The 26871-nt window shown below is 48.9% G+C and overlaps 5 protein-coding genes across 9 annotated transcripts; 2 read left to right on the top strand and 3 right to left on the bottom strand.

Moving 5' to 3' along the window:
• Positions 1 to 328: 328 nt before the first annotated feature.
• Positions 329 to 6108, bottom strand: otomp (otolith matrix protein). The gene is made up of 9 exons (XM_084683272.1): positions 6030 to 6108; positions 5551 to 5687; positions 5088 to 5190; positions 4736 to 4921; positions 4400 to 4574; positions 4045 to 4112; positions 2893 to 3077; positions 2123 to 2294; positions 329 to 2012 (listed from the first exon to the last, which is right to left on the bottom strand). Exons 1-9 carry the CDS (start codon positions 6106 to 6108, stop codon positions 2002 to 2004), a joined length of 1116 nt encoding a protein of 371 aa, XP_084539398.1. The 3' UTR covers positions 329 to 2001.
• A 1481-nt stretch (positions 6109 to 7589) lies between these two features.
• acvr1l (activin A receptor, type 1 like) lies at positions 7590 to 12697 on the top strand. 2 transcript variants are annotated; one of them, XM_084675249.1, is made up of 11 exons: positions 7590 to 7745; positions 8276 to 8352; positions 8563 to 8642; positions 8936 to 9190; positions 9386 to 9597; positions 9787 to 9886; positions 10112 to 10258; positions 10483 to 10758; positions 10961 to 11158; positions 11425 to 11555; positions 11725 to 12697. In XM_084675249.1, the coding sequence occupies exons 3-11, from the start codon at positions 8576 to 8578 to the stop codon at positions 11854 to 11856; spliced, it is 1518 nt and encodes a 505-aa protein (XP_084531375.1). In that variant the 5' UTR covers positions 7590 to 7745; positions 8276 to 8352; positions 8563 to 8575; the 3' UTR covers positions 11857 to 12697. The 2 variants fall into 2 exon arrangements, with proteins under 2 accessions (XP_084531375.1, XP_084531373.1); XM_084675247.1 differs by having other exon boundaries at positions 8527 to 8642.
• On the bottom strand, positions 12539 to 16784 carry d2hgdh (D-2-hydroxyglutarate dehydrogenase). 2 transcript variants are annotated; one of them, XM_084675230.1, is made up of 10 exons: positions 16627 to 16784; positions 15880 to 16224; positions 15641 to 15698; positions 15382 to 15521; positions 14533 to 14726; positions 14277 to 14445; positions 13970 to 14113; positions 13758 to 13900; positions 13472 to 13637; positions 12539 to 13158 (listed from the first exon to the last, which is right to left on the bottom strand). In XM_084675230.1, the coding sequence occupies exons 2-10, from the start codon at positions 16220 to 16222 to the stop codon at positions 12896 to 12898; spliced, it is 1620 nt and encodes a 539-aa protein (XP_084531356.1). In that variant the 5' UTR covers positions 16223 to 16224; positions 16627 to 16784; the 3' UTR covers positions 12539 to 12895. The 2 variants fall into 2 exon arrangements, with proteins under 2 accessions (XP_084531356.1, XP_084531365.1); XM_084675239.1 differs by having other exon boundaries at positions 13758 to 13876.
• A 272-nt stretch (positions 16785 to 17056) lies between these two features.
• LOC146299647 (RNA polymerase II elongation factor ELL-like) lies at positions 17057 to 23972 on the bottom strand. The gene is made up of 12 exons (XM_084675216.1): positions 23614 to 23972; positions 22118 to 22162; positions 21890 to 22017; positions 21649 to 21812; positions 20766 to 21061; positions 20384 to 20508; positions 20182 to 20269; positions 19570 to 19969; positions 18150 to 18213; positions 17860 to 18031; positions 17704 to 17748; positions 17057 to 17602 (listed from the first exon to the last, which is right to left on the bottom strand). Exons 1-12 carry the CDS (start codon positions 23749 to 23751, stop codon positions 17492 to 17494), a joined length of 1776 nt encoding a protein of 591 aa, XP_084531342.1. The 5' UTR covers positions 23752 to 23972; the 3' UTR covers positions 17057 to 17491.
• Positions 23099 to 26823, top strand: LOC146299646 (ankyrin repeat domain-containing protein 34B). Of its 3 annotated transcripts, none has more exons than XM_084675250.1 (5): positions 23099 to 23281; positions 24207 to 24927; positions 25175 to 25357; positions 25449 to 25677; positions 25838 to 26823. In XM_084675250.1, exons 2-5 carry the CDS (start codon positions 24715 to 24717, stop codon positions 26656 to 26658), a joined length of 1446 nt encoding a protein of 481 aa, XP_084531376.1. In that variant the 5' UTR covers positions 23099 to 23281; positions 24207 to 24714; the 3' UTR covers positions 26659 to 26823. The 3 variants fall into 3 exon arrangements, with proteins under 3 accessions (XP_084531376.1, XP_084531377.1, XP_084531378.1); XM_084675251.1 differs by lacking the exon at positions 23099 to 23281 and having other exon boundaries at positions 24031 to 24391; positions 24605 to 24927; XM_084675252.1 differs by lacking the exon at positions 23099 to 23281 and having other exon boundaries at positions 24805 to 24927; positions 25103 to 25357.
• The last annotated feature ends 48 nt before the right edge of the window (positions 26824 to 26871 follow it).

Raw genomic sequence — 26871 nt, 5'->3', positions numbered from 1 at the left:
TTGTCCTCACTTCAATCCCTCCTGTTTCTCCTCCCATCCAACTTTCTACCATGCCATCACAACTGTGTATGGAACCTGATATGTACGGGTAGGGGGAAGCAGGTGCTGTGTGTAGATAGACAGACAGTGTGTCAGATAGACAGGGAGAGGGAGAGACGGAGAGAAAGAGAGAGACAGAGAAAAAAAGAGAAAGAGGGAGAGAAAGAGAGAGAGGGTGAGAGGTAAATAGAAATATAGGGAGATGACAAGAGAGAGGGCGATGGCGAGAAGGAGAAAAAAGAAAGTAGGTTTCTATGTCCTTCCAGATGATGCTTCAGTATTTCCCATTGGGTGATGGAAAGCTGACCTAGCAGCTGTTATGAGTCATGCAACAGACTTTGGGCATTTTATCATCATGTGTTTAATTGGTTGGAAAGAGTGTAGGTGGCACTACAAACTCAAGCAGGTGAAGAATATTTACACACAGGCTTTTAGAACAGTATTTCACCCTTGTTAACAGTCAGTTCCTCCAAAGCACCAATGGCACCACTAAACCACCCAAGATGTGCAGAGCAGACACATTCAAATTCAAATTCATCTTAATTAAGTTCAATTCAGATTTACAGGTTAAGATTGAAAGGTTGAATTAAATTTAGTTTTAGATTTAGATCCAGATTACCCAACCTTTCCTCAGACCATGATAATGCCTGTGCTCTGAGTCACAATGATTGTTGTTGATGTAATAAGATAAAACAAAATGTGTTTTCCATCGATACGAACATATCTGTAAAACACGTATGTCAATATTTGGTGGACAGAAACTTGATAGATGCTGCTGTTTCTCCAACTGTTTGAGTGCAATTACTGAACACAACAGTTGTAATTGCTTTAATTTGAGGGGGAAATAGCCTCTATCTATCATGTTCTAGTCCATAATAAATTGATTGTTTTTACACAATAGGCTTGACGGATGGATGGAAAATTATTTTGACTTTAAAGCTATACATCCTTTGTTTCGGATCGTTTTGCTTGTCTGATGCCCAGCAACTTCCTCTCTGAGAGGAATGAAATCCCAGCTGATGTCTGAGACTTCAGTTGGATCTAGAATATTCCCCTGTTCTTCAAAGTGCACTACCACAAGGAAAAATTGACATTTTACAGACATTCTTGTTTTTGGACAGGAACAACAAAAGTTGGACAATTGTTGGGGGAAAAAATAAATGAAATAAGAAACTAAGCATTATAGTACAACATTTCAGACGTCAAGTAAATATATTGTAATCCAAATGAGCACCTTCTTAATCGATGTTTTAAACATAGTTAGAGAGTCACAGTCTTCGCCTGCAACATGGAGAACAGCACTCCTGGTTCTCCTGCTCTTTACATTTTACATTTACAAGGATTAAAAATGGGGGTGTAAAATGTCTTAAATGTAAATACAAGTTTTGCATTTTAGATCAGTATGTGCATTTTGGATCAGCTCCAGTCTGGTTTACCCTTCCTTAATCCTATCTTCAGAGGGGGAGGGTAAAATGGTAGACTGGTACCCAGTTAGTGGTAAGGGAGAACCGCAGACCTTATCCTTCCCCAACTCCCCCTCTCTACTGTATGGAGTGACTGTTTGGGCTGGCACAGTGTGCCCTATACCAACCGTGAGAACACAGAGAAACTATCACACACACACACACACATACACACACAAAACAAACTGAATATGCCACTCTGCTCGTCTGGCCTATATTGGGCAGAGGCATGAGAAATAACACGGGATGTAAGAAAACACAGACAACTGTAACTAGCCTGGGGAAAAAGACATGAACTCAACAAGCCACCATTACATAGACAGAAGGAGGGAGAGAAGAACGATAAAAGAAGTGATGGAGAGCTACAGAAAGAGAACAGACGGATGACAGAGGGATCAAGAGGACGAAAGGATGAGGGGGGGATGAAGACAGTGGAGAGGGAAGGTAGACTGGGAGGGAAGAGGCAGAGACGGACTTTCCTCGTACTCCTCCAGTAGGATCAGCACAAACCTGTTGGATGAAACAGAGTGTTATTAGGATCCCCCCCAAAAAACGAACACCCCAGCAGACACACACACATACACACACACACACACACACACACATACACACACACTTACCCTCGCACTCAAAAGCTTGCAGCACCGTGGTGTAGGTGGGGCCCAGCCATGTTGTGTAGCTTCCCAGAACCCTCAGAAGGTGCTTGGTGGAATCGCTGAAGAGAACATCTGATTGGCCGTAGCCGACTGAACTGAACAGGTTGAAACCCTCAGTGGTATTCCCAAATGCATCCTACAGGATGGAGACAAATACAGAGGGAGAGGGGGAGGCACAGAGAGAGAGAGAGAGAGAGAGAGAGAGAGAGAGAGAGAGAGAGAGAGAGAGAGAGAGAGAGAGAGAGAGAGAGAGAGAGAGAGAGAGGAAAACAAGAAAACGATTGAGTGGGAGAAGGAAAGAGAAAGGGAGATTGAAAGAACAGAGTGAGCAAGGGAGATAGAGAGATATTGTGTACGTGTGTGTGTGTGTGTGTGCTGCCGGGAGCCAGGGATTGGTGTTGAGTGTTCATTACACGTGCAGGTGAAGCCAGCGGGACCCATCAGTCACTCTGACGTATGCCACACAGTCAGTCAGAGCCTCGCTAAGCAAGATCGATAGCTTTTCGGGCATTGTGGAGTAGTTCACTTGAAATGTGTGTGTTCGGCAATCCTTTTACTGACGCACGGCGTTGATCGATGGGATGAGTGCATCGCTCGCAGAAGAACACACACACACAACCATATATGGATGCACTTTCTTTCTTTCTCTCGCTCTCCTCTGTCTCACTCGTTCTTCCTCACTTCCTGTCTCCCTGCTCGTCGTTTTCTCTCTTTCCCAGACACATCGCCCCTACCTGTAGGCGCTCCAGAAACTTCCAGATCCGACACTTGTCCTCCATGCGGACCACAACACCGTTGCCAGGCACCGCGGCCAGGTGACATTTCTCGTGCTCGTGAAGCCCCGCCTCCCCGCCGTCTGGACACAGCAGCTTCAGGTCCTCCAGCTCCAGGTCCATGGCCCATGATTCCAGGTTTTTACCTGCATAGAAAACAGTAGAAGAAGAAAGAGACAAAGTCAAGTAGTAAGAGGAAACCAGGGTTACCACAAAAAATGGCCACAACAAATACTATCATGATTCATGTGGGTTTAGCTTCTTTAAGCACGACAATAATGACCTTTAAGTCTAATCTGTATCACATGCGACTCTTAGTGTTTAGGAGACTGTTGTGATACATCTAACTACATTAAGCTGCTTGGGTCTGGTGGGGACTACAGGATTGGACCAAATCTGAGGCCTGGGGTCTGGATCTTGTTGTGGTCTGGCATGGTTGTAGGGCCTGGACCCAGATCTCATGCTCTATCAGCTCCATCCCCCAGGCCTGCTGCTCTCTCTCTGAGCTCCACAACCAGGCCTGCTGCTCTCTCTCTGAGCTCCACAACCAGGCCTGCTGCTCTCTCTCTGAGCTCCACAACCAGGCCTGCTGCTCTCTCTCTGAGCTCCACAACCAGGCCTGCTGCTCTCTCTCTGAGCTCCACAACCAGGCCTGCTGCTCTCTCTCTGAGCTCCACAACCAGGCCTGCTGCTTTCTCTCTGAGTTCCTGCCTCAATAAGGCTGCTCTCTCTCTCAACTGCAGCACAGCAGTTTCTCTAGCGTGACCTTGATAATGATCACCATTAATTTTGGATGTTGCCTGAGGCAAAATAACAGATGCACAAAACAATGGGATTAGGACATTCGGTCTGTGAAGTGCTCTCCTTCTCACACTTGCACTACCACAACCCCCCCCCCCCCCCCCAACCCACGCTCACCCACACCCAAAGGATGTTATTGGAATTGTTGAACAGAAAGTTCACTACTGACCCCCAGTGTCTCCAGGAGGAACAGCGGGGTTACCAGCGGGTTTCAGAGGATTATTTCAACAGCATGGCTTTTAAGACCAAGATAAATCAGATTAATCGAACAACATCATCTTGTAAGGTGTTATGCAGGGAGCAGTCACGTACCATCCATGTTGTCAAACACTGTTGTCTCTTTCACAAAGGCCACATCTCCCAGATTCTCAGCCACGCACCTTTGAGAAAAACATCAAAACCTAAAGTTAATGATTTCTGGAAGAGGGAGAAAACAACAAAGAAAGAGGATGGGGGGGGTCAGGAAGAGACAGACATGAGATAGGGGGAGAAAGAGCAGTGGAGAGAGGGATTAGAGAAAAAAGAAGAGTTTTTGTGTGAAAGAAAGAGAATGGAGGGATCGAGAGGCACAGAGAGACATACATAGAGAGCATGACAGAGCGAGAGAGGAGGGGCGAGAGAACAGAGAGAGAAAAGAGGGATAAAGAGAGAGAAGGAGTCGGCCCACCTGAGTGCTCCAGCCTCTCCGTAGTGTCTCTCCCGGTGGTTGTTGACACAGATGTGCCGGTCGTTCTCGTCTCCTATGCAGGCCTCACACAGGTTCTTCGGGTTGTTGCCCCTCGGGTCATGCTCTCGATCCTTCACCCCCGGCACACAGCTGTAGCCAAAGAAATCTCCCACCGCTGTGGGTGGGGGGGGGGGGGGGGTTGGGGGGGGGTTAGAGGGGTGGGTGGGTCGAAGGATGTCCATGATTCTTTCTCTCATTCCACCTGTTTAATTCATGTCCCCCTCCTCCTTCCACCGACTTCACCCCCACCCCACCGTAGCCACCCAACCTGCTCACCTCTGGGGAAGTTGCACTGCTCCCCCACGCTGATCTGGGAGGTGTTGACCAGGAAGCCGATGGGCACGGTCCAGCCCACCGTGGTGCGTATCCCCGGGTGACAGGAGCTGCGCTCGTGCATCTCCAGCAGGGACAGGTCGCTGGAGGAGCGCCGCGCCAACGCCACCACGTAGTAACTGATCCCATCTGGGGGGGGGGGGGGGTTGGGGGGATGGGGGGATAGGGGGGTTGGGGGGATGGGGGGTTGGGGGGATAGGGGGGTTGGGGGGATGGGGGGATGGGGGGGGGCCAGGGAGAATGAGAAGAGAGGGAGAGGAGGGACAGAGGAGATCCCAGTCCGGGCCCTACTCACCCTCTCCGTCATCGGACTCGCCTGCGGCTACCTCCAGGCTGTGGCAGAAGCCGGCTGTGTAGACGTCGTCGGCAAACATGGAGGCGGCGTCCGCTGTGCCGTTCTGAGAGAACACAGGAAATACGTTACTCTTATGGTCATAGTTCTTCTTATAAGATATTGTTTTGCACATGCCAGATAGCATAACAACTGTAGCTTGTGCAGTACAGTAACAACTGTGTATTTACATTTACTGCATCTATAACTGGAGCTAGTCAATGTTCCCGATGCTGCTAGCGCACTAGTCACTGTGTCATGTAAAACTCCAAATCAATCAACTGATCAACAGGGGGTTTACTAAAAACCAGCAGTACAGGGGACAAGAGTTGAATGGTTTCCTTCAAGTATGGCAACATCATCTTCACACTATTTTCTACCCCATACCGGCACTCCCTCCCAGGCCTCCGTGTCTCCCATCTCTTACCTTGATTCTCAGCATGCAGTCGTTGGGGCTGTTAGCACGGACGCACAGCAGCTTTCCTCGGATGTTCTGCGCTGTGGCGTTCCCGGCTAAATCCAAACACTTCTGCTCCTCGGCATCCGAGACCACACACCAGGAGACTGGGGATGGGAAGAAAAAAAGGGTGTAAGGAGAAAAAATGGCGGGTTGAGGTGTCTCTCAGTGTATTTGTGAGTAGGGAAAGGTGTACTGAAATCCATTACAGTGCTGCCTCCTGGAATTCTTGAAATAACAATTCATGATTCAATTCAGTTTTTATATGAAACAATAAGTCAAAGTGAAGTCAAAGTAAGAATAAGTGACTCTGGAAAGTGCCAAAAAGTTGTTCCCTAATCGAAAACAGAATCCATCCACATGTTCTGTATGTGCCTACAATACTTCCAAAGCAGTAAAACCAAGTCAGCACTCCAACTTAGTACACAAAACCTCCCAGAGATTTGTACCCGTGTTTTTCTGTGTGGAGACATGGGCGAGGGTGAGGAGGAGAAGAGCCGCAGCCAGCCGTCTGCCTGGATGCTCCATGTCCACTCTGAGGGAGATCTCTCTGACTCTGGTACATGCACTCTATACAACACGCTGTAGGAACCAAGGCTGGTCGAGAAAAAAACACTCTTTCACATAATCCCCCTCTTATAACCCCGACTGATACCCTGAGATACCCCGGTACTGGCAAGACAACAGAGGGAGAGAGGGAGAGAGAGAGGGAGAGAGGGAAAGAGGGAAGGTGAAGAGGTGGGGGTCTGGCAGGAAGAAAACATTTCATTATTCAACCCTTCCCACCCTGCTCACTTTAGCCAGCAGTAGATTATCCTCTCCATCTCCTGAAAGCTGTCTGATGTTTCTCTCATAATTATCCCCAGAGACTGAGAAGGAGAGCAGTGAGTTGGTGGTGGAGGTGGGGAGGGGAGGGGGGGGGGGGGGTAGTCAGAGAAAGAGATGGATTGAGAGAGACAGAGAGAGAGAGAAACAGAGAGAGAGAAAGAGACAGAGAGAAACAGAGAGAGAAAGAGACAGAGAGAGAGAGACAGAGAGAGAGAGAGAGAGAGAGAGAGAGAGAGAGAGAGAGAGAGAGAGAGAGAGAGAGAGAGAGAGAGAGACAGACAGACAGACAGACAGACATAGCCGTAGAGAGACACATGGGTTCAGAGCCCTCTGGGTTCACCTGGCAAACAGAGTGGCATGGAGCTGAGGTTTTTAATTAAAAAGCCCAGAACAATATGTCTCTGTGTCGGAGTTGTGTTCGGTGAGAATGGATACCCACAGACTCCTGTCCGGGCCTGGCTCAGATTAAAGCTTGCAGGCAGGCAGGCAGGACAAACAGCCCTGTCTTTTGTTCACCTGCATGGTACCTAGTCAAGGAAATCATATCATGTAACCGCTTTAGCTCTCTCACGTACACACACGCATGCATGGATGTGTGCACAAACACACACAGACAGGCATGCATGCACATTACTCTACACTTTCTCTCTGTCGCACGCACACACACAGGCCTACCATCTATCATGGTACCATCTACTGTCTATTCAGAAGGGTGGCTTTAACTAAATATAAACCACCAATTTGGGTCCAGCTATGTTTACAAATCTTTTTCTTGTGACATGACAGTAGGGTTGTTGGTGACACTGACAGACTTGCTCCTCTCGGTGAGGAGGGTAATAGGACCTTTCAACATACCCCTGTCTCTGACCCCTCAGCTAAGATCACCAAGCAGACATTGAGAAGAAGCTCTGTGAATCATATTATGATCACAAAGAGGAGAGGAATCTGAGAAACTGGCACAATATATCTCATAACCTCATATCATCTCATATATCTAAGCAATGGATTGTCTGCTGACTTCTGTGATGGTCACCAAATAATTTGATGAAAATGGATAACAATTTGACGCTCAACGAACACCTGCATACAGCGGAAGGTTGTTGGAGGACTTGCAGTGCCCCACAATGCATTCCTGGATCGACAACGCTCTAGTGACGTCATGTTGTTGCTGCCCGATGCTCTTCCCCCATAGCACCACGAAGAAGTGATTGTGGGCGGATTGTGGTCCTCTTGGCTCTCATCTACAAAGCAACCAAACCTGCTAATTCTAAAAATTAATACATTCTAACACATTTGTATCATATCATGTGTTAGATATTCATATTCGTATTTTCCAGGTAAGAAGCTGTCAGACATTCAGTATTTGTGGACGATTCCTGATTGCTATTTATCTAGCTACAGTAGCTAGCTAGCTAGAACTAGGTTGCCAAGACTCAACAGAACAGACATGTCCGACCCTGGCGCCTGGGAGGCGGCAGTAAATAGGCAATAAAACCGTTTATTGGCCTGCTTGCTTGCTAGCTAGCCAGATAGTTATCAACAGACACAGCAAATTGCGCACTGCAACCCTTTTATTTTACATTTGGCATCTACAGTAGTTTTTAGTCAACGTGTTTTCATGTCATACTACTGTAGCTATAAACACAGGGTTCTACTGCTAGCTAGTATTACTATATCTTATTTTTTTTCAATGCTAGCTTACATTCAAAACAAGATGCTGCAGTGGCTTACACTGATCAACTATATCCAGCTTATTTAGCTTCCTTGTCAACCATTTACATATTTAATCACGTTCGCATGATCTTGTATTTTCCGAGGTAACGTTAGTTAGTAAGTTACATTATTATTCCCTTCGTTGTGCTTTCAGGTTATTCAGAGAAATCGGACGGGCGATGTTTGAGTCTACTGGCAAAGCATAGCACCAACCCATCCTCATCACTACAAGTAAGACGCGCATTGTTTTACTGTTACATTGGTTTGCTTTTGGTCATCCCGACGAGCCCGGTTTTAATGTACACTCCAAAACACCGACTGACTGCACTTATTCGCGATGATAGAACTGGTGTCCCTGGTGCATGAGGGGAAATGTGATTATACCGTGACATCCTCTGTCTGCAGTGCTGACACCCCCCGCCCCACCTCTCCTCTCAACAGTGCAGTGAACCAAATGGGTCATTGCGCCGTCCATGTCCTGCTTCTCCTGCTGCTACAGATCCCGCAGAGATATGCTGAGGGTACTGCTCTGTCTGTCTTTCAACTCTGTGTTGGTCTGACTGTATGTTTGTCTGACTGACTGTCTGTGTTTGTCTGTCTGTCTCTGTTGGTCTGTCTGTCTGTGTTTGTCTCACTCTCTGTCTGTGTTTGTCTGTCTGTGTTCGTCTGTCTGTCTTTGTGTTTGTTTCTTTCGTCTCGTTTGTGTTTTTGGTCTATGTCTGGCAGTGTTTGTGTCTGACTGTCTGGTATTAGGTCGGGCTGTTTTGGGTTTCTGCCCTCCTTCTCATATCTCCCCCCCCCCCTCCACCCCTAGATGGGCAGCTGGAGTGTGTGTGTGAGGGCCGGAGCTGTCTCCAGACCCCCCAGTGCCGGGGGTCCCAGTGCTACTCGTCTGTGACGGTGAGCAGCGACGGGGCCGTGTTCAGCCGTGGCTGCCTGCAGGGCCTGGAGCAGAGCCGCCTCATCTGCTCCACGGCGCCCTCTCTCAGGCACGCCATGCACTGCTGCTCCCAGCACATGTGCAACGGCAACGCCACCGCCGACTCGCTGCTGCCCCTGCTGCTGTCCGGTAAGAACTGCTGTTTTTGGTGTGTGTGTGTGTGGGGGGGGGGTTCTGGTGCCTTTGTAACACAGAAAACATCCATGTCATTTGGTTAGATGTTCTCCTTCCCCCTCTGTCTTTCTCCGGCCACCCTCACTCTCCCCGACCTTCTTCCTTACCTCTCCCCTCCTCTTTTTGTCTGCTCCCGACCCCCCCCCCCAGCCCCTGAGGGCGAGCCAGTGCAGTACCGTATGGAGACCCTGGCTCTGTTCGTGCTGGGCCCCGTGGTGATCCTGGCCCTGCTGTCCGTGCTGTCCGTGCTGGCCTGCAGGAGGCTGCACCACGGACGCCTCCAGAGGCTGCAGGAGTTTGACCCCGAGCAGAGCGCCATCGACGGCCTCATCACCTCCAACGTGGGGGACAGCACCCTGGCGGTACAGAGAGAGAGCGATGGGATACGGAGAGGGAGCGTGGGTTGGGTGGGGAGATAGATGGTGGAGGGGTTACCACTTTTGCTTGTCGTCATAAGATTTAGAAGGTCCCATTCTGCTGAGCCTTGTAAGCCTGGCCCTGGGCCTGGGCCTGCAGGGGTCTGGAGTGATGACCTGTCTCTATTTGTCCAGGACCTGTTTGACCACTCCTGTACGTCAGGCAGCGGGTCCGGCCTGCCCTTCCTGGTCCAGAGAACCGTGGCCAGACAGATCAGCCTTGTGGAGTGTGTGGGTATGTAGCGACGCAACATCTTGAAACCTGACCACTGATGCCTCAGAGTGGCATCGGCAAGGGCTCATGGTTAGCTAACGCTTTCAACAGAGCCTGTTAGCATCAGCCGGATGATGGACTTCACCAGCAGCTGTAATTGCAAACAGGAGATAAACAATGTAAACAGGATTTAAACCCTCAACGATGTGCAGTGGGTAACGCTGCCCGTTCCTGTTTCCTCCCCAGGTAAGGGGCGGTACGGAGAGGTGTGGCGGGGGCAGTGGCAGGGAGAGAACGTCGCCGTGAAGATCTTCTCCTCCAGAGATGAGAGGTCGTGGTTCAGAGAGACGGAGATCTATAACACCGTCCTCCTCCGGCACGAAAACATACTGGGTGAGAAACATACTTCCCTGTTCTTCCTCTGTCCATCTAGAACATGGCTACCAGACTGAGCTGCCGGAGGCGACCCTGGCCTATGACTCAGCGGTAATAACTGGAGGAAACGGTTGTTGGAGAATTGAGTCTGTCAGTCTATCCGTAAAGTAGATTTCCCTCCTTTTCTTGCACTTATTTTCCGTCTCCTTTCCCTGTCCCCTTCCCCCCTCGCTCCTCCTCAGGTTTCATGGCGTCCGACATGACGTCCCGCAACTCCAGCACTCAGCTGTGGCTCATCACCCACTACCACGACAACGGCTCGCTGTACGACTACCTGCAGCGCGTCGCCGTGGAGACGGCGGAGGGCCTGGCCATGGCGGCGTCGGTGGCTTGCGGCCTGGTGCACCTGCACACGGAGATCTTCGGCACGGAGGGCAAGCCGGCCATCGCCCACCGCGACCTGAAGAGCAAGAACGTCCTGGTCACCAAGGAGCTGCGCTGCTGCATCGCTGACCTGGGTCAGTCTTCCCGTCGACCACACAGGGGGCTCCCTCTGGGGGGGGGGGTCCATTCATCCGTCTGTCCGTTGAATTGTGTCGTGTGTTTCCCCAGCCAACTGTCCCTCAGCACATCCTTTCAATTTGTCCTCCGTATACTTGGAATTGAATTGACTCTTGACTCCCTCCCTCTCTCCCCCTGTCCCCCTCCCCTCCTCTCCAGGCCTGGCAGTGACCCACTCCCAGTCAGACAACCTGCTGGATGTGGGCAACAACCCCAAGGTGGGCACCAAGCGCTACATGGCTCCGGAGGTGCTGGACGAGTCCATCCAGACGGACTGCTTCGACGCCTACAAGAGGGTGGACATCTGGGCCTTTGGCCTGGTGCTGTGGGAGATCGCCAGGCGCACGTATAGCAACGGTGAGGGTCGGTTCGATTCACTTTGAGAGAATCCCCGGGGGAAATCCCGGTGGTCTGAGGTCGAGCCGTTTTAAGCACTTGGTTTCAGCTCCGCTCCCATCCAGGGTGAACGAAGAGAGAGGGACTTGATAGGCTTTTGCTGTGAAGCACTTCTAGTGCTTGTTTGAAATGTGCTCTGTCAATCCATGCGATTGACGGGATTGACGAGCTGCAGTTTCTTTCCTTGTTGGCAAACGGGTTGACCTCTGACCCCTGTCTTCACCCAGGCATCGTGGAGGAGTACAAGCCTCCGTTCTACGACCAGGTGCCGAACGACCCCAGCTTTGAGGACATGAGGAAGGTGGTGTGTGTGGAGCAGCAGAGGCCTTTCATCCCCAACCGCTGGTTCTCAGACCCGGTACGTATGGGAGGGATCCCCCCTCTGCCGGTCGAAAGGTCACAGCGGCCCTTCACGTTGGTGGACCTGCAGGATTCTCTCATCAAACACTCTCTCTCTTCGCTCCCCTTCCCTGTCATTCCCTCCTTCTCTCCCCTTCTGCCTCCTCTCCCTCCTCCCTCCTCCCTAGACGCTGTCAGCTCTGGTGAAGCTGATGAAGGAGTGCTGGTACCAAAACCCGTCGGCGCGCCTCACGGCGCTGCGCATCAAGAAGACCCTGGACAAGATCCACAGCTCCCTGGAGAAGGGCAAGGAGTCTTGAAGAGCGAGTAGGAGGGGGGGTTAACATGCCTCCCCCCTCGCCCCCCGCCCCCCTTTCCCACCACCAGGACCTGACCGCTGCTCCTGCTGCTGCTACTACTGGACAGGAACCTGTTGATGTCGTCATGGTCACCGCGCTGGACTGTAACTGTGTTACATTCTGTACCGTACCCTGCTTCAAAGCCCTCAAAAGGACTGCTGTGGTTTAACACACAGTCCATCACGTACCCACACAAGTTGTTTGTTGGTCTCAGTCAGTAGCCAGTTACATTTGTAGTTCATGTGTTCGACTTAACAGACAATCAAGATGTGTTCCACTGGCGCTTTGTTAAGACAAACTTGCCATTCTAACACACACACACACACACACACACACACGCTCCAAGAGGAAAAGAGCCAATAGAATCAAATGAACTTATAGCAAATATTTATAATATATAAACAATTATGATACTAAGGACGTGTGTTGCTGGAGTACAATGTTATAGGCTGGTGTGATTGTAGGGATATGTACATTTTCTTTACCTGTAAGACTAGTAGGACATGTATGTTGATATAGAGAAAAGAAAGTTACTTCCACAACTTTGTGTGCTTAATGCATAAATACTTTCAGTAAAATAGGAACACTAAAGGTTAATGATACTTTAACAAGTGGCTTTAAAAGAAGAGGGGAGACACTAGGATGCATTAGGAAAGTCTTTTATTATTTTATTCATGAATTTCAGAACCTAATTCAAGGGATCCAATTGTTTGTTTGCCAAGTGGGCTGATCGTTTTTGAAATATTGTTGCTTTTTTTTTTGTACATGTAATAAAACACTTAGTGCACTGTCACCGAAAGTATCCTGTGTTGTCAATTGTCACGTTTCTATTCTTTGAATGTACATAACAAAACCACAGATATAAAACCGTGCTGTATTTACAAACGATCCATGTTATGAAAGTAACGTTGTTGGCTACGCACGCACACACACACACACACAACTGCAGCCCTCATGGGCAGGAGCAGAAGTAAGATTTCCCCAGTAGCAGCAGCTGGGGTCAGCGGAGGTCATCAGGCAGGACTTTGTAAGGGTTGAGAATGCCCTTGGGGTCCAGCATGGTCTTGATACTGCCCATGAGCTCCACAGCCTGGCTGCTCTTACTGTAGTAAATGTAGTTCCTCTTCTTCAGCCCCAGGCCGTGCTCGGCACTGACGCTGCCATGGCAACCGGCGGTCCACTCGTAGACAAAAGGCTCGATGGCGGCGAGGAGGGCGGGGTCTTTGGAAGGGGAGGTGATGTTCAGGTGAAGGTTTCCATCACCTGACAAGACAAGGGATAAATCATCAGAGCAGCCACACGAGCAGCCCATCAGAGCAGCCACACGAGCAGCCCATCAGAGCAGCCACACGAGCAGCCCATCAGAGCAGCCACACGAGCAGCCCATCAGAGCAGCCACACGAGCAGCCCATCAGAGCAGCCACACGAGCAGCCCATCAGAGCAGCCACACGAGCAGCCCATCAGAGCAGCCACACGAGCAGCCCATCAGAGCAGCCACACGAGCAGCCCATCAGAGCAGCCACATGAGCAGCCCATCCTGGACGATCTCTGGTGTTGGTGGCCGGCTCCTCTCACCCACGTGGCCGTAGCCCACCACGCTCTTGGCCTTGCCCGCCAGCCGCCGCCTCATGTCCTCCACCAGCTGGTAGATGCGCTCCACGGGGAGGGAGATGTCGTATTTATACGTGAAGCCGTCGTGAGTCAGCGCCTCAGTGATCCTCTCACGCATCGACCACAGAGCCTTGGGGGGGGGGGGGGGGGTGGAGGCAGAGGATGCCCACATGAATCCTGCTTTTGTTTTCCATTTCAGAGTATTATTTAAAGCAATTGATAGTAGTGTTTTGAATCGGTTGTCAATCACCTTGATTTTTGCATCCTCGGTTGCCACCGTTCCATCGCTGACCAGTGATGATGTCATCGCCTCTTCCAGGAAGTTATGTAGCTTCTCTTCGTCATGGGTGGGGTTAGACCCTGCAGTTTCTATGACGATGTAGAACGGGCAATCTACAAGACACGAATACCTGATCTGATACCCAACATCAGGCGTTTATGTATGTGTGTGTGTGTGTGTACCTGTGATGGGGTTGGGTAGTTTCAGGTGAGTGTTCAGCAGCCTCATGCAGTCTCTATCCAGGAACTCGTAGGCAGACAGTATTTCTCCCAGCATGCCTCTGCACAGCTGGAACGTTTTCAGCAGCTGTTCAAAGCTCTCACAGCCTGACGGACAAAAAAAAAAAATGGCACGTTACAAATCCGTAACAACATGTCCTACGGTTCCAATCAGCCAACATGCACACATCCCTCCATAGAAATAAACAGTGTGTCTGTTACTTTGACCTGTCTGGTTGAGTGATGCTGTGAGTTCAGAGGCGAGACTTGCCGAGAAAGGCCACGTTAACGGCTTTGGGTTTCCGTGGACACAGGATGGACACGGCGGTGATGACCCCCAGCGTGCCCTCTGAGCCGATGAACAGCTGCTTCAGGTCATACCCCGTGTTGTCCTTCCTCAGAGCGGCCAAGCAGTCCAGCACTCGCCCGTCTGCCAGCACCTATGGGCACACCGTTTATTTTCCTTCCCTCCTCTCTCTCTCCCCCCCCCCCTCGCTCTTCTCCTCATTCCTCCGTCCTCCACTCACCACTTCCAGACCCAGGACCGTCCCCCTCAGGGAGCCGTAGCGGAGCAGGCGAAGGCCCCCAGCGTTGGTGGCCACGTTGCCCCCGATGTGGCAGCTGCCCTTGGCGCCCAGGTCCAGAGGCATGATGTAGTCCCTCTCCTCGAGGTACTGAGACAGGCTCTCCAGGACACAGCCAGCCTGGCACGTCAGAATACCTGACAGACGCAGAGAGGTCGGGCTCAACAGGGTTGGATGTGTTGTGGCGAAAATGGATTGACTTCTGGGCTTCATGGTCTGACAGTCTGTTGGTTTTCCTCAAACAGACCCGGCGAGTAGAGCCACAAGTAAGAAGCAACACATTCCTATGTTACAGAGCGGAGGGGAAAAGAGGGGTATGGCCAGAGTTTAGAAGGAGAAACCTCAGAACAGAAGCCGGGGAAAGGAGCTGGTTCTCCTTTTTTCAGTGTCCGTGACCTCCAGTGGAGGAGAAAAGGGAACAGAGGGAGCAGGTCGAGCTGCCTCAGAGAGAGATAAGGAGCTCGTACACATGACAAATCATGTAAAGGGGAATGAACCGTGGAAAGATTGTGGGATCATATTGGGAAATAGTTGTATGGAGGGAGGGGGGAATGTCCTCATGTTGACACATACATATACATGCTCGATCTTCCAAGTCTAGATTATTTTGTATTCCTGTAACTACTGCTACTTTGTTGAATAAATCATCAAGCTACCATGACCAAAAACCCTTCTGATGAACGAAAATATCCCACAAAATGACAAAACTAACAATATTTCTCAAGGAAGTCATCATACTTTGTCATGCCTTAGAGTACATGGGTTACCTGGCGTCTGATCAGGCTGACCTACCAGAGACGGCATCAAAGTCCTGTATGCTGTTCATGAGCGCTGTGGAGAGAATGATCTCATCGTAGACAGGAACGCTGCCCCCCACCAGGCCAGTGTTTCCCCCCTGGGTGTTCACTGCCAGGTTACGGTTAGTGCAGTGCCTATTGAGTGAAGATGGGGGTGGGGGGAGGGGGGGGGGACCTTACCGTTGACTGATCTGCGCATGTGTGTGCATGTGCATAAGTGTGTGTGCATGTGTACATTTGTGTGTGTCTTTTACTTGAGGATTTGGGACACTTCTTCTGTGGTTTGAGGTCTTAACAGCAACTCACTGTGACCTGCGGGGAATCGCAGATGAGAGGTTGGACTTACTCCATCAATACAATTGTTAAGGTGACGTTAAAATGGAGTATGACTGTAACTGTGTCCTACTTGTATAAACAAAAACAAAATTGGATAACAAAACTTTCAAGGGGTCCAATTGACGCCTGAACTTGCGTGAGAGTTTCTTCCATTTACCTCTCACTGACTTCAGCCAGTCCATATTGCTGGCAACCAGGAGGTCTGGGTCAGTGATGGTCCTGCCTTGTAGTATCTCTCTGAAGAAGGCCACATCCTCTGGAGTTACCTTGGAGAAAGGTAGCCTCTCCGGAGCTGCAGTGGGGGAAGGCTGGGCTCTGTCTGCCCCTGCATGGTGCTCACGGGCCCAGACACTGCACTTTAAGTGTTTTGGTCTGAGGACTGGACAGCTGAGGCCTGGGACTAAAGTTCTGCCAGTGACTGCAGAATACCGAGCGCTGTGAGGACTCAGACACCTCAAAAAAGTCCTTCCAGCCACCTGACTGTTGAAGATTCCTGCCATTACTAGAGGTGAAGAAAGGGTAAGAGTGACAAGTTGTTTCTAATCTGTTTATCCAACACGAATACACACAGGGATACATATCGCAGAACTGAACGTTTGCACAATCATCAGGATTAATACATTAGAATACCGTTTTGGTAAACTGCACTCATTCATCAGATGTCACTATATAGTAGACAGAATGCTCAAACTCACCTCAGTCGTAATTAAACATGAACGATTTTCAGTTTGATAGACCTGGCTTCTTCTAACGTGACAACATTTAGCTACCAAATTCGCATGACATGCTTACCTAATCAAGCTAGCAAGGTATATCTGGTCCTATATTTATATCAGCTGGGATCACAAATTGTAACTGTATGCAAACAAAACTGAAAGTTAGCGAGGTTAGCTACAGTACATACCAAGCAAGCCACGTCGTAAGGACTGAGTCTGTTTATTCAGATCATAATGTTGCAAGGAGAGTAATCTTCTACAAAGTTCAAGGGTACTAGTCGTGTCTTTTCACTTCCAGCAAGTTATGGTCAATTGTTTACATCTTGACTACTGCAAAGCATTATGGGAGGTCAGTAATTCTGAGTCTGTCCAATCAGATGTCATTTATTTAACCAATCAGTACTGAGGTCGCGAATCGAACCGCCTTCTTGCGGAATCGTGTTAAGTTGAGCCCATAGTTAATATAACGGTTGAGCCGCTCTCCGTTTATTATATAGCTCACACTATTTAATGTTGAAGTCTCTCCGTAGAAGTTATTTACCTAATTTAAATCAATTTCCAGTTAAAGTTTCCTAAAATAAGTAGGACAATTAGGTGGACAAACACTAACACAAGGGGTATTTTATAACATTTTAATACCATTGTTGTGTTGACGAACATTTTTAAGAGACATCCAAAGGCTAGATGCCAATGTTATGGACAAAACACTGAAGGTACAGTAGATAAGTCCTATCATGCAGAGATTCAATACCATCACTTCAAAAACATAACAGTCTCATTTACAGTAAAAATTGATAAATATTAGTTAAAGGGATTTAGCTGATACCTTGATATAAATATAGGATACATAGCAAGTGCAGTCCTGGGGAATAATAAAACTGATGTCAACCAATACTGTATATGTTCAACTCATGAGATCTCCTTTATACGACTATGAAGGAGGCAAGGTGTGACGATGTCCCATCATGTCTACATGTAAGTGGCTCTTCAGTTCAATTGTTCTCACTCTCTTTGATGTTGACTTTGGTGACCGCCATCCGTGCAGGTCCAGAATCAGTTCTTGAGTTGTCTTTGGTCGTGTTTTGAGATAAGCCTCTTAATGTGAGCCAGCTTGTTGTGTAGGTACTCACAGCGACGCCTGTCTTGTTTGTAGTTAGGGTTTGACTGCAGGGATATGGGGAGGAATATATAATACAACATGTATATTGTTTTGAAATTGAAGTATGTACATGGATATATTAGAGAAAATAGTGGGTCATGTTTACCTTTTTTATTTTGCGGTATTCTTGTAAAATCTGGTTATGGAGGGTCTAAAAAGGAATAAACATGATATTAATGTACCATACCATGATGGCACTTTCTGTTGTTGATTTAGTTCTACTCCTCGTGTGTACGTATGTGCGTGTGTGCCTGTGTATCACCTGGTATTTGTGTGTTCCGTGGCGCAGCTGTTTGAGCTGTGTATCCAGCTCTGTAAACTGCCGTGTCACACAGTCGATACGCGAGTGTAAATCCAGGTAATCTTTGTACTCTTTGTTAAAGTCCTGCTTGTATCTCTGTCTCTGGTCCTGGTTACATATGGCTGTGTACTTCCTACAGGGAGAGAGACATCATGAATGTTCTCATCAGCATGTGCCTGTGCACCCAGGACTGTTATTGTATAACCGAGTGTGAGTGCGTGTGTATCTAAATATAGAGATGGCATTCTTACAATAAGTAGTCTGTCATGTCATTGGCCGGAAGAACACTTGGGTTGAAGAACATTCCATTATGCTCTATAAAGACAGAGAGTGACAGAGTGAAGCCGTTGATTAGTACACCGTCTGAGCCCTAGAGGTCACTATTGCATACAGTTTTTCCACAATTGCTAAAACACATTTCTTGGAACTGTCACCCATTTTCTCAAAACTGTAAACCCCAAACTAAATCTTCCAAACTATATTTATGAAACCTCCGACTCTTCAGGCAAAAATCAAACACTCGCCCATAAACCATTCAACCTGTGCTCAAAATCAAACAATGTCAGCTCGTAAACACCGCAAATAAATATATAACAAAATGGAGCAATCATTAGACACAACACAAAAAAATGGAGAACACAGCATCCAGGGCATGGAGTTACATGTAAAGAAACATGTGTTTATGTATACACAGTATATGCATTTAGGAATAAAGATGATATTACAGTAACCATCACAACTTAGTACTGTCAACAAAGAAAAAACGGGGTAAAACCCCTCTGGTGTGCCGGATCAAGCCATGAAAACACTCAACACCTATGTCTCCACAGGCCAATTCCACTGCCTGGAGGAGATTTACCCTGGTATGTGGGTTTAGGTCATAGACCTTTCACCGCCACACAGAGAAAAACTCAATTGGTTTGAGAAAAAGGCAGTATGTGGAAGTTTAACATTTACAGTAAAAATGGCTGGTTGATGTTGAACCATTCTCGTATACGGACACCACTGTGAAAGCTGATATTGTCCCAAACCAGCATTAGAAACAAGTGTGAACAATTTGGAGTCATTGTGTTTTACAAATGACAACTGTGTTGTAGTTGTGTTTACTGTTTGCCGCCTGTGTTTACCATTTTGCAACACAAGTGCATCACAGTGCAAAATGTTTTTAGTGAGTGAGAATGTGTTTAGAGTTTTGCAAAAAGAGTGACTGATTCAACACATTTTGTTCAGAGAATGTGGTTTAGCGTTTTAGGAATTGTGAAAAACTGTAATACACACCATTAATTAATCTACCACATATAGCAATTTTAAAGATTCAAGAAGTAAACTCAAAGCCAAGTAGAAACTATGGCAGAAAAATATTTTTTATGACTTCACATGTCTTGCCTATATTGCAAATCTGTTGCAACATTACTTTGCTTCAGTATTACTACTTTACCATCTACTTTTTCTTCTATGGTTTTAGTCTGGTTACCCTTTTAAACAAACCTAAACTCTGTGTGAATGTATCCTCCTGTGTCCAGTGAGCTATGCAGGTGAACGAGGGTCAATTAAACGAGTTTCAGACGCTGGTCATCTTGTGAACATACATTGCTGTGATCCACAGTTCTCTTTTACGGCACACGCCTGCCAAAGCATCTGAACTGTCCTTTATCTCCTTTCAGTACCCACCTTTGTGCTTCAGACTGAGTGTTTTGACCCCTCCTCTTCCCTTGTCTCGGCCCCCCAGCCTCTCTTCTCCTTCCCTGTGTCGGCTCTTCCTACTGGGCCTGCTGCCGCCTCGATGTGGAGGCAGCCGGGGGGCGGAGCCTCCTGAACCCAACTCCCCGGAGGGTGCCTGTTCTTCCTGGGTCATGACCCTTGATGGTGGGTCAAAGGGGAGTTTTGAGTCAGACGAGGTCACACTGCTGGCGACCTTTGTTGCTATAGTAACCTGGACTCCATGACCTGCTTCTCTCCGATTGGACAGGCTTGTACCCTGCTTGCCGTTGGTTGCCTTACTGGACAGGTGAGAAATCCTTGGCTTCTTATTGGCCAGGGGATCTGTATATTCTTCTGCGATAGAATATTTCTGAGGGGGACAGCGCATGTCGTGGGTTAGTCTATCATAAACTCATCACAACCTAATAGAGCAGTGATAACACAAGGAAACAGAAAGAAGTCCAAATACATGCATAGAATCAAGCCAAGCATCTCAGTCAGGCTGTGAGGCCTGGTGGCTGCAGTACATCCAGCTGTCTACTGTGGAGATGAGGGGGCAGGAAGGGGGAGGGGCAGCCTTACCTGTGCAGGTGAGGAGTTGGGTGTGTCCCGGAGGGGGCTGACCTGGGTCTCAGGGACTGACAAGAGGTGCTGGGGCTGAAATAGCCGTCTGGACACAGCAAAAGACATGAAAGTATACACATGTAAAGTTACTATCGTTCAAACTTGTTTAGTTTGTCCAACCAATTACCAATATATATGTGTGTGTGTTTGTTTGTTTTACTTGACCAGGATCCTCTTGAGGAGCTGCTGGTCTCCTGTGGTGTAGCCACCCCAGTCTTTCTGGAGCTCCTTATAAAGATCCTCCTTCAGGGTGTACGTGTTGTCTCTGCTGTTAAGCTGGCCCACCTACACATTTATATAATAATGTAACGCATTAATCAATCAAACATTCATCAACTCATTTAAGACAATTGTCGACTTCATTCCATTTATCTTCCAGTATGTTCCATTCAAATGCAGTGAAGTGCAGCCAACCAACCAAGCAATCAATTAACCCACCAACCAACAAATCAATGAATCAATTAACCAACCAACCAATCAATGAATCAATTAACCAACCAACCAATCAATGAATCAATTAACCAACCCCCCAGCCTGCCCACCTGCAGCAGCAGTGTGTCCAGCATGTCCTTGTCCCTCTCGGTCAGTCCATCCTTCTGCAGCCTGAGCAGCAGCTCCGGTCTCCGGTACGGCCTCAGCCCCAGCAGGTGTGTGAGCCGCTCCCTCAGGGGCCGCTGGACAGACACCACCCCCCCGGTGCCCTCGGACAAACTCTTGGGTTTGGACACGCTCACACCCTTCCTCCTGGAGCTGGTGACCAGGACGGGCCGGGACGAGAGGCGAGACGTGGCGATGTCTGTCAAAGCAGAGGGCGGGGCTCGGATCTTCCCCTTCTTTCCTGAGAGAGTCATAAAGCACATCATGCAGAACCTTAATGAGTCACTTATTCCATGCAGGGGAAATAACATTCTGATTTCAGGAAGAAAATGACCATATACGGTCATTCGGCTGTCTTACTTCTGAGTGAACTACATTGGAAGCTAGCCACAACTCACATTGACGTGAGTAAGAAGGATTCTTAGTGTCACTTCCTGGTTTTGCTTACTATGAGAAATGGTAGGTGGATGGGGAACTTTCTACATCTCTGTCTGTTGACACCTCACATGCCAGAGATGAGTCGAGGCTGAGGGGAAATGGAAGGGTGGTGACGGCAGAGGACTGACTGGATGGTTTGGTTTCGTGTATTAGCTGGAGTCCCTGTCTGACAGCCTGCTTTGAAAACAGCTGTGTAGTACGTTGCTGCCAGGAGAGTTGAGTCGCATGAGCAGGAAGTGGTTTTGCGGTCGGGCGCAATGGTGCAACCGAAAAATGCAAAGTCACTGGTTTGTGTTTGTGTTCAACGGTGCAACCTAAAATGCTAAGTCACTGGTTTGTGTTTGTGTTCAATGTCTGAAGTTGTGTGTGTGTGTGTGTGTGAGGTGGTACCCAGGTAGCGTCCCCCAGGCTTGATGACGATGGCCCCCTTGCTGCGAGTCTCCTCCTCGGCCTGGGCCAGGCTCTGCAGTGCTTTGCAGTATGACTCGTCCGTAGCGTTCACTGTCAGCTTCCTCTGGATGACTCCCACACACGACAACTGCGCCTCGTCATCGCTGAGAGGGGAGAGATTCCATGAATTTCTTGAGTGTGCATGTGTGTGTGGGTGCGTGCGTGTGTGTCAACCACCCACCATGTGCTATGCTTGTGGATGAGGTCAAAGCTGCACTGTGGATTGTCCCGGGCAATGTTAGTCAGATAGAAGGTGAACGTCCTCAGTTCAACGGCGCTCTCTGTGTCTGTAGAAGGGAGGGTGATTTTCTACATATAGCAAGAGAGAGAAAAACAGAACTGATGGTTACAACAACATTGTATTAACAAGCTATTGTTCAATAAACCGAGTTCAGTGAAACCTGCTTACCCCTTGGTTGCCTGTGAAACAGATAGAAGGCTGCACAGGCAGGCCCTGGAGGATAAAGAGAGAAGAACCATTAAGAGAGAGGAAGAAGACTCGGCATAGGTAGAGTCAGGTGGAAACAGACTGAGACAGATCAGCACACAGACAGGCGGACAAACAGTCAGTCGGACAAGCAAACCAAACGACTGGCAAACAGAAGGAGGGACAGGCTGACACACGGAAGACAGAATGACACCTTCAGTGAGCTACGCTGGCCTGACCTGGGCAACCAGTAGGAAGCAGCTGACCCTGACCCTGACCCTGACCTTCATGATGCCTGCTGGAACTGAAGCCTGTGCCCTCAAGCAGGGTAGGGGTGTGACTAGGAGTCAGGTGGTGTTTGCCTATTTATAGCTGTTATTAGGATTCTGTGGGACAAGTTTAGACACTAGGTATGTGCTAGCTAGCTTATGTTGAGTCAGCCGTGTGTGTGTGTGTGTGTGTGCATATGTGAGTATTTCTGTATTTCTGTGTAAACCATAACTTCATATCTCTCTCCCTTCCCTTAACAATATGAAACTGAACAGGGTGAGCTGTCCTGCTTGTCAGGAAGTGAACTGGATGTGTATTTTCATGGCTGCCCTGGACAGAAACTGAGCCCTAACCTTCTTCTGTTTCGATTACTAGGAATTATTAAGTAGAGGAAGTGGAAGTGGTCGTTTCTTGTGCTGACTTTGCTCATATTGCACTTCCTGCTATGCGATGTCCTTATGTTGATCTCTTAAGTAGGCTAATGATTACGTTTTTGATATACATCTGATCATCTGTGTATTTTACTCCTGAACGTCTCGATCTCATTCTCTTTTCCTCTGCCTGCAGGACGCTTTTCAAGCGTTTATAAAGTTGATGAATTTCGATTGGTCATCTTCTCTTATCCTGTTCTAGTAGTCTGAACAAACACATAGGGTACAGCCAACAGATATGATTCATGGCAGTAAACATATCACTGACAACTCTGCCAGGTGTGGGGGAGGGTTGCCTACTCTGGCGCCACCTGGTCTTGGCATATCGCCAAAGCTGCAATAGTTAAGGCCAAAATTATTTTACAAGAACACGACGTCCTCTCAATATAACCTCGCATTCCTCGAGGTAAATGTACAGGATCCAGCTTGTCTATTAACCTTCTGGGTATGTTTGTAAACACAGATCCCAATGGTGATATTTTAGCTACTTGATGATCTACTGATGCTTCTTTTATTGACTACAAACGTTACATTCTACAAAAATCTACAGATTCATGTAAGATACACAAAGAGCAAATTAATTTCAGATACTTGATCGTGCTGTCTTACGCGGGGAAATATGATCATATATTAACTTTTAGAAGCTTCATAAAAAACACAACCAGGCTACCAGTAACCTACAGTTGGTCTTTTCTGTTTCTTGCATAACTAGGACAATTAGATGTAGCCTACACCATGGGACAGAAATCATTACGGACAGTCTCAAACTGGACCTACCTTGTTGTCTTCATAGTTGTCTAAAGCTCTTGCTGCGCTGTCAGTGAGTTTGACATGAAAAATAGAGACGTTAGCGCCATGGTTCAGTCTGCGAGATGACAAGCCATAACATTGGTCTTCCTCCAATGTGTCCGCCATTTTCCAGTGAAAATAACCAATATGTCTCAAAAGTAGAGAGAGCAAAATGCTGTATAAAAAATAGCAAAGGCAGAGCGGGCACGAGCAGCGTCAGATCATTGAGAGAAAGAATCTTGTTCCGTAACGTTTCACAATTCATTACGTCAGTGGGTTGATCGAGAGTAGCCATTTCTATTGGTCGAGTAACGTATAAATGCATTCGCCTTCATTATAGGTGTCTTAACCCCCCCCCCCCCCCCTTACTCACATAACTCACACGTTATTTCGCTGGCTCGCTCTCTCTCTAGCACACACACAATAACGTAATGAGTAAAAGCCTGGGTAACCAGGGTGGACCACTATTTGATAAGATCTATACCATTTTTTTTACAATAAGTTGAAGTGAAGATCTCTGCCTCTGTCTCTCACACACACTCACTCTCACCCACTTTCTCTCTATTGGTATTTGAACACAGGTGGTGGTCTTGGTTCAGTAAAGCCTGTTCAAAGCGGACTTCTATCAAACGGAGCCTAGTCCTTTGTAGAGGGGCCTCTGCGACCAGCGACATTCAGAACTTTGAACATCCACCGCATCCCACGCCTGCCCTTAACCAGACATCAGATTCAGTAGACAGCAGGCAGTGGGAAATAGCTAGTGAAGGTGAGAGTGGGGTTGGTGGATAGACAGATAAAGAGAGAGGGAGAGAGAGACATAGAGAGACAAGACAGAGATAATCCAGTATTTACTATTGATGTACTGTGCTGTGGGCAGCAGTTGAAAGAGGAGCTTCAACAGATTTCAGAAATTCTCCATTCAGACAATACCTGAGTGTGGTATCTTTCCTGTTTTTTTTCTCCTGTTTTTTACTGCCAGCTCTCCAACAACCTGGCATTGGTCTTGAAAAGAACCTAAGGACGTGTTAGGCGAATGGCTGGATAGATATACTAGCTCTGGAGGACAGGCATCCTGAAACCATTCTGACCATGGGGGACCCTCTCTCTGACTGCAGCCCCCTGATCGGCGCAGCCATGCTGGGGAAGCTGCGTCTGGTCCGCCTGCTTCTGGAGGGGGGGGCCCAGGTCAACGAGCGAAGCCCCAGAGGGGAGACCCCTCTCCTGGCTGTCTGTAAGGCGTTGAGAGGGGAGCCCACTGGGCCTGGGACAGTGAAGCTCCTCAGCTACCTCCTACAGAACCAGGTGAGTCCTCCTCCTGCCCTCCTCCTCCTGGCCTTCCTCCCCCCCCCCCCCCTCCCACCACCATTCAATCTTTTTTTTCCTTCTCAGTCCTACTTTGGGTTCATATGTCGGCAGTAGGTGCTGGTTTGCGGAAAGATGAATGGCTTGTCTATGCGTTTGTCCCTCCCTCCCTCAGTCCACTCATCCACCCCTCCTTCCCTAAACCCGTTTCATCCATCCATGGACTGACGATCGCTCTCCTGTTCAGGCGGACCCTAACGCACAGGACCGCATGGGTCGCACCCCTCTGATGTACGCCTGCATGGAGCGAGCGGGGGCTCAGGTAGCCTCCACCCTCCTCTCAGCCGGGGCTGACCCCAGCATGGAGGACTACTCTGGGGCCTCAGCCCTGGTCTACGCCATCAATGCCCAGAAGCAGGCGACACTGAAGGTCTGTTAGTCTGTGTGTGCGTGTATGTGAGTCTGTGACTGTGTCCTGGAGGGGACTGATGGTTTGTGTGACCTCCACTCCAAACATGAAGGTGTTGTTGGACTCTTGCCGCGCCAGTGGCCGTGACATCATCATCATCGCCACGGAGATGGGAGTGAGCGGCGGGCCCGTGACCCGGCAATACCTCAACGTCCCCCCGTCCCCCAACACGTCGCCCAACACGTCCCCCGTCAGCTGCATGTCTCCCTCGGATATCATCCTCAAGACGGGGTCGCCCAACTCAGCAGAGTCGGAGAACATCTTCAACTTCAGAGGAACAGGTCAGGCTTAGGGGGGATGTCATCACCTTCTTTGTGTCCGCCAACAGTATTTGTGAGAGCGGGCGACGGCCTTTTGACATTTTGGGGCGAATTAGCCCCTGAAATAGTTACCTCAAAGACAAGCGGTTTAAGTAAACATCCTGATCTTTCTTTTCACCAGGTAAGAGAGGGAGCACCAGCACTAGTATGTTTAGCGCTGACCCCAGTCCAGAGGAACGGCCCGGTGCCCTCCAACCCAGACAGAGAATGTTGTCCGAACCCTGGCTGGCCATTCACAATCTGGCCCGCCTGAACAAGGCTTATGAGGAGGGGCAGAGAGAGAGGAGCGTTCTGGAGGAGGGAGACGTAGGTCAAGAAGGAGGAGGGGACGACGGGGAGAAGGGGATCGAGGAGGAGTGGAGGAAATATGTTCATCACCACCGAGAGGGTAGGAGGGAAAGTTGCGTAAAAGAGGGAGAAAGGGATGGAGGACAGAACCGACATAAGCACCTCAAGGACCGTTCTTCAGGGGCTTCCCGTCCTCTCTTCTCCCCCACGGAGGAGTGCCTAACCCAGGCAGCGGAGGGCAAACTGACCCCCGAGAGGAAGTTAAACCCTGGAGCTTTGACCTCAGACAAAGCACACACTTGGAAGAGCTCCGTGGACAAGCTGCCACCATGCCCCTCCTCTCGCAGCCACGGCCGAAGGAACACCCTCCCCTCGCTGACGGTCATCCCACCCGCCCTCCACCTACCTCCCCTCATCCACCAGGCCTCATGGACCTCAGGCTCAGACTCTCACCTGCAGATTCCCACCCCGGTGGCCCCATGCAGAGGGCTGACGCATCCTGCTCACCCTCCCTCTCCTTGTACAAAACCTCCAAGACCATCCTTTCTTCCCCCCCTTCCCCTCACCCCCCCCATGCTTGGCCCCCCCCTACCCCTCTCTGGTGAACGAGGCAGGAGGTCTCCCTGCCGCCACTCGGTCCAGCTGGAGCAGTAGGGAGGGGAGGAGGAAGAGGACCTCATGGGACCGGAGCTGAACAGAAGGCCTCTGCCACGTCACGTGGCCATCTGTACACACAAAGCTTTACACATGCACAGGGTCTTTCCCCGCGAGTGGGTCTGTTTCTGTTTTCTTTGAATAAAATGTTTCTTGTGTGAGAAATTAGAGCTTTATTCTGGTCATTGGAGTATCTTTTTATAATATGCACAG

This window comes from Hypomesus nipponensis, chromosome 3 (assembly GCF_054491055.1).
Source record: "Hypomesus nipponensis isolate SF chromosome 3, ASM5449105v1, whole genome shotgun sequence".
Classification (NCBI taxonomy): domain Eukaryota; kingdom Metazoa; phylum Chordata; class Actinopteri; order Osmeriformes; family Osmeridae; genus Hypomesus; species Hypomesus nipponensis.
The sequence above is the reverse complement of the archived record's forward strand: the minus strand, read 5'-3'. Positions and strand labels throughout refer to the sequence as shown.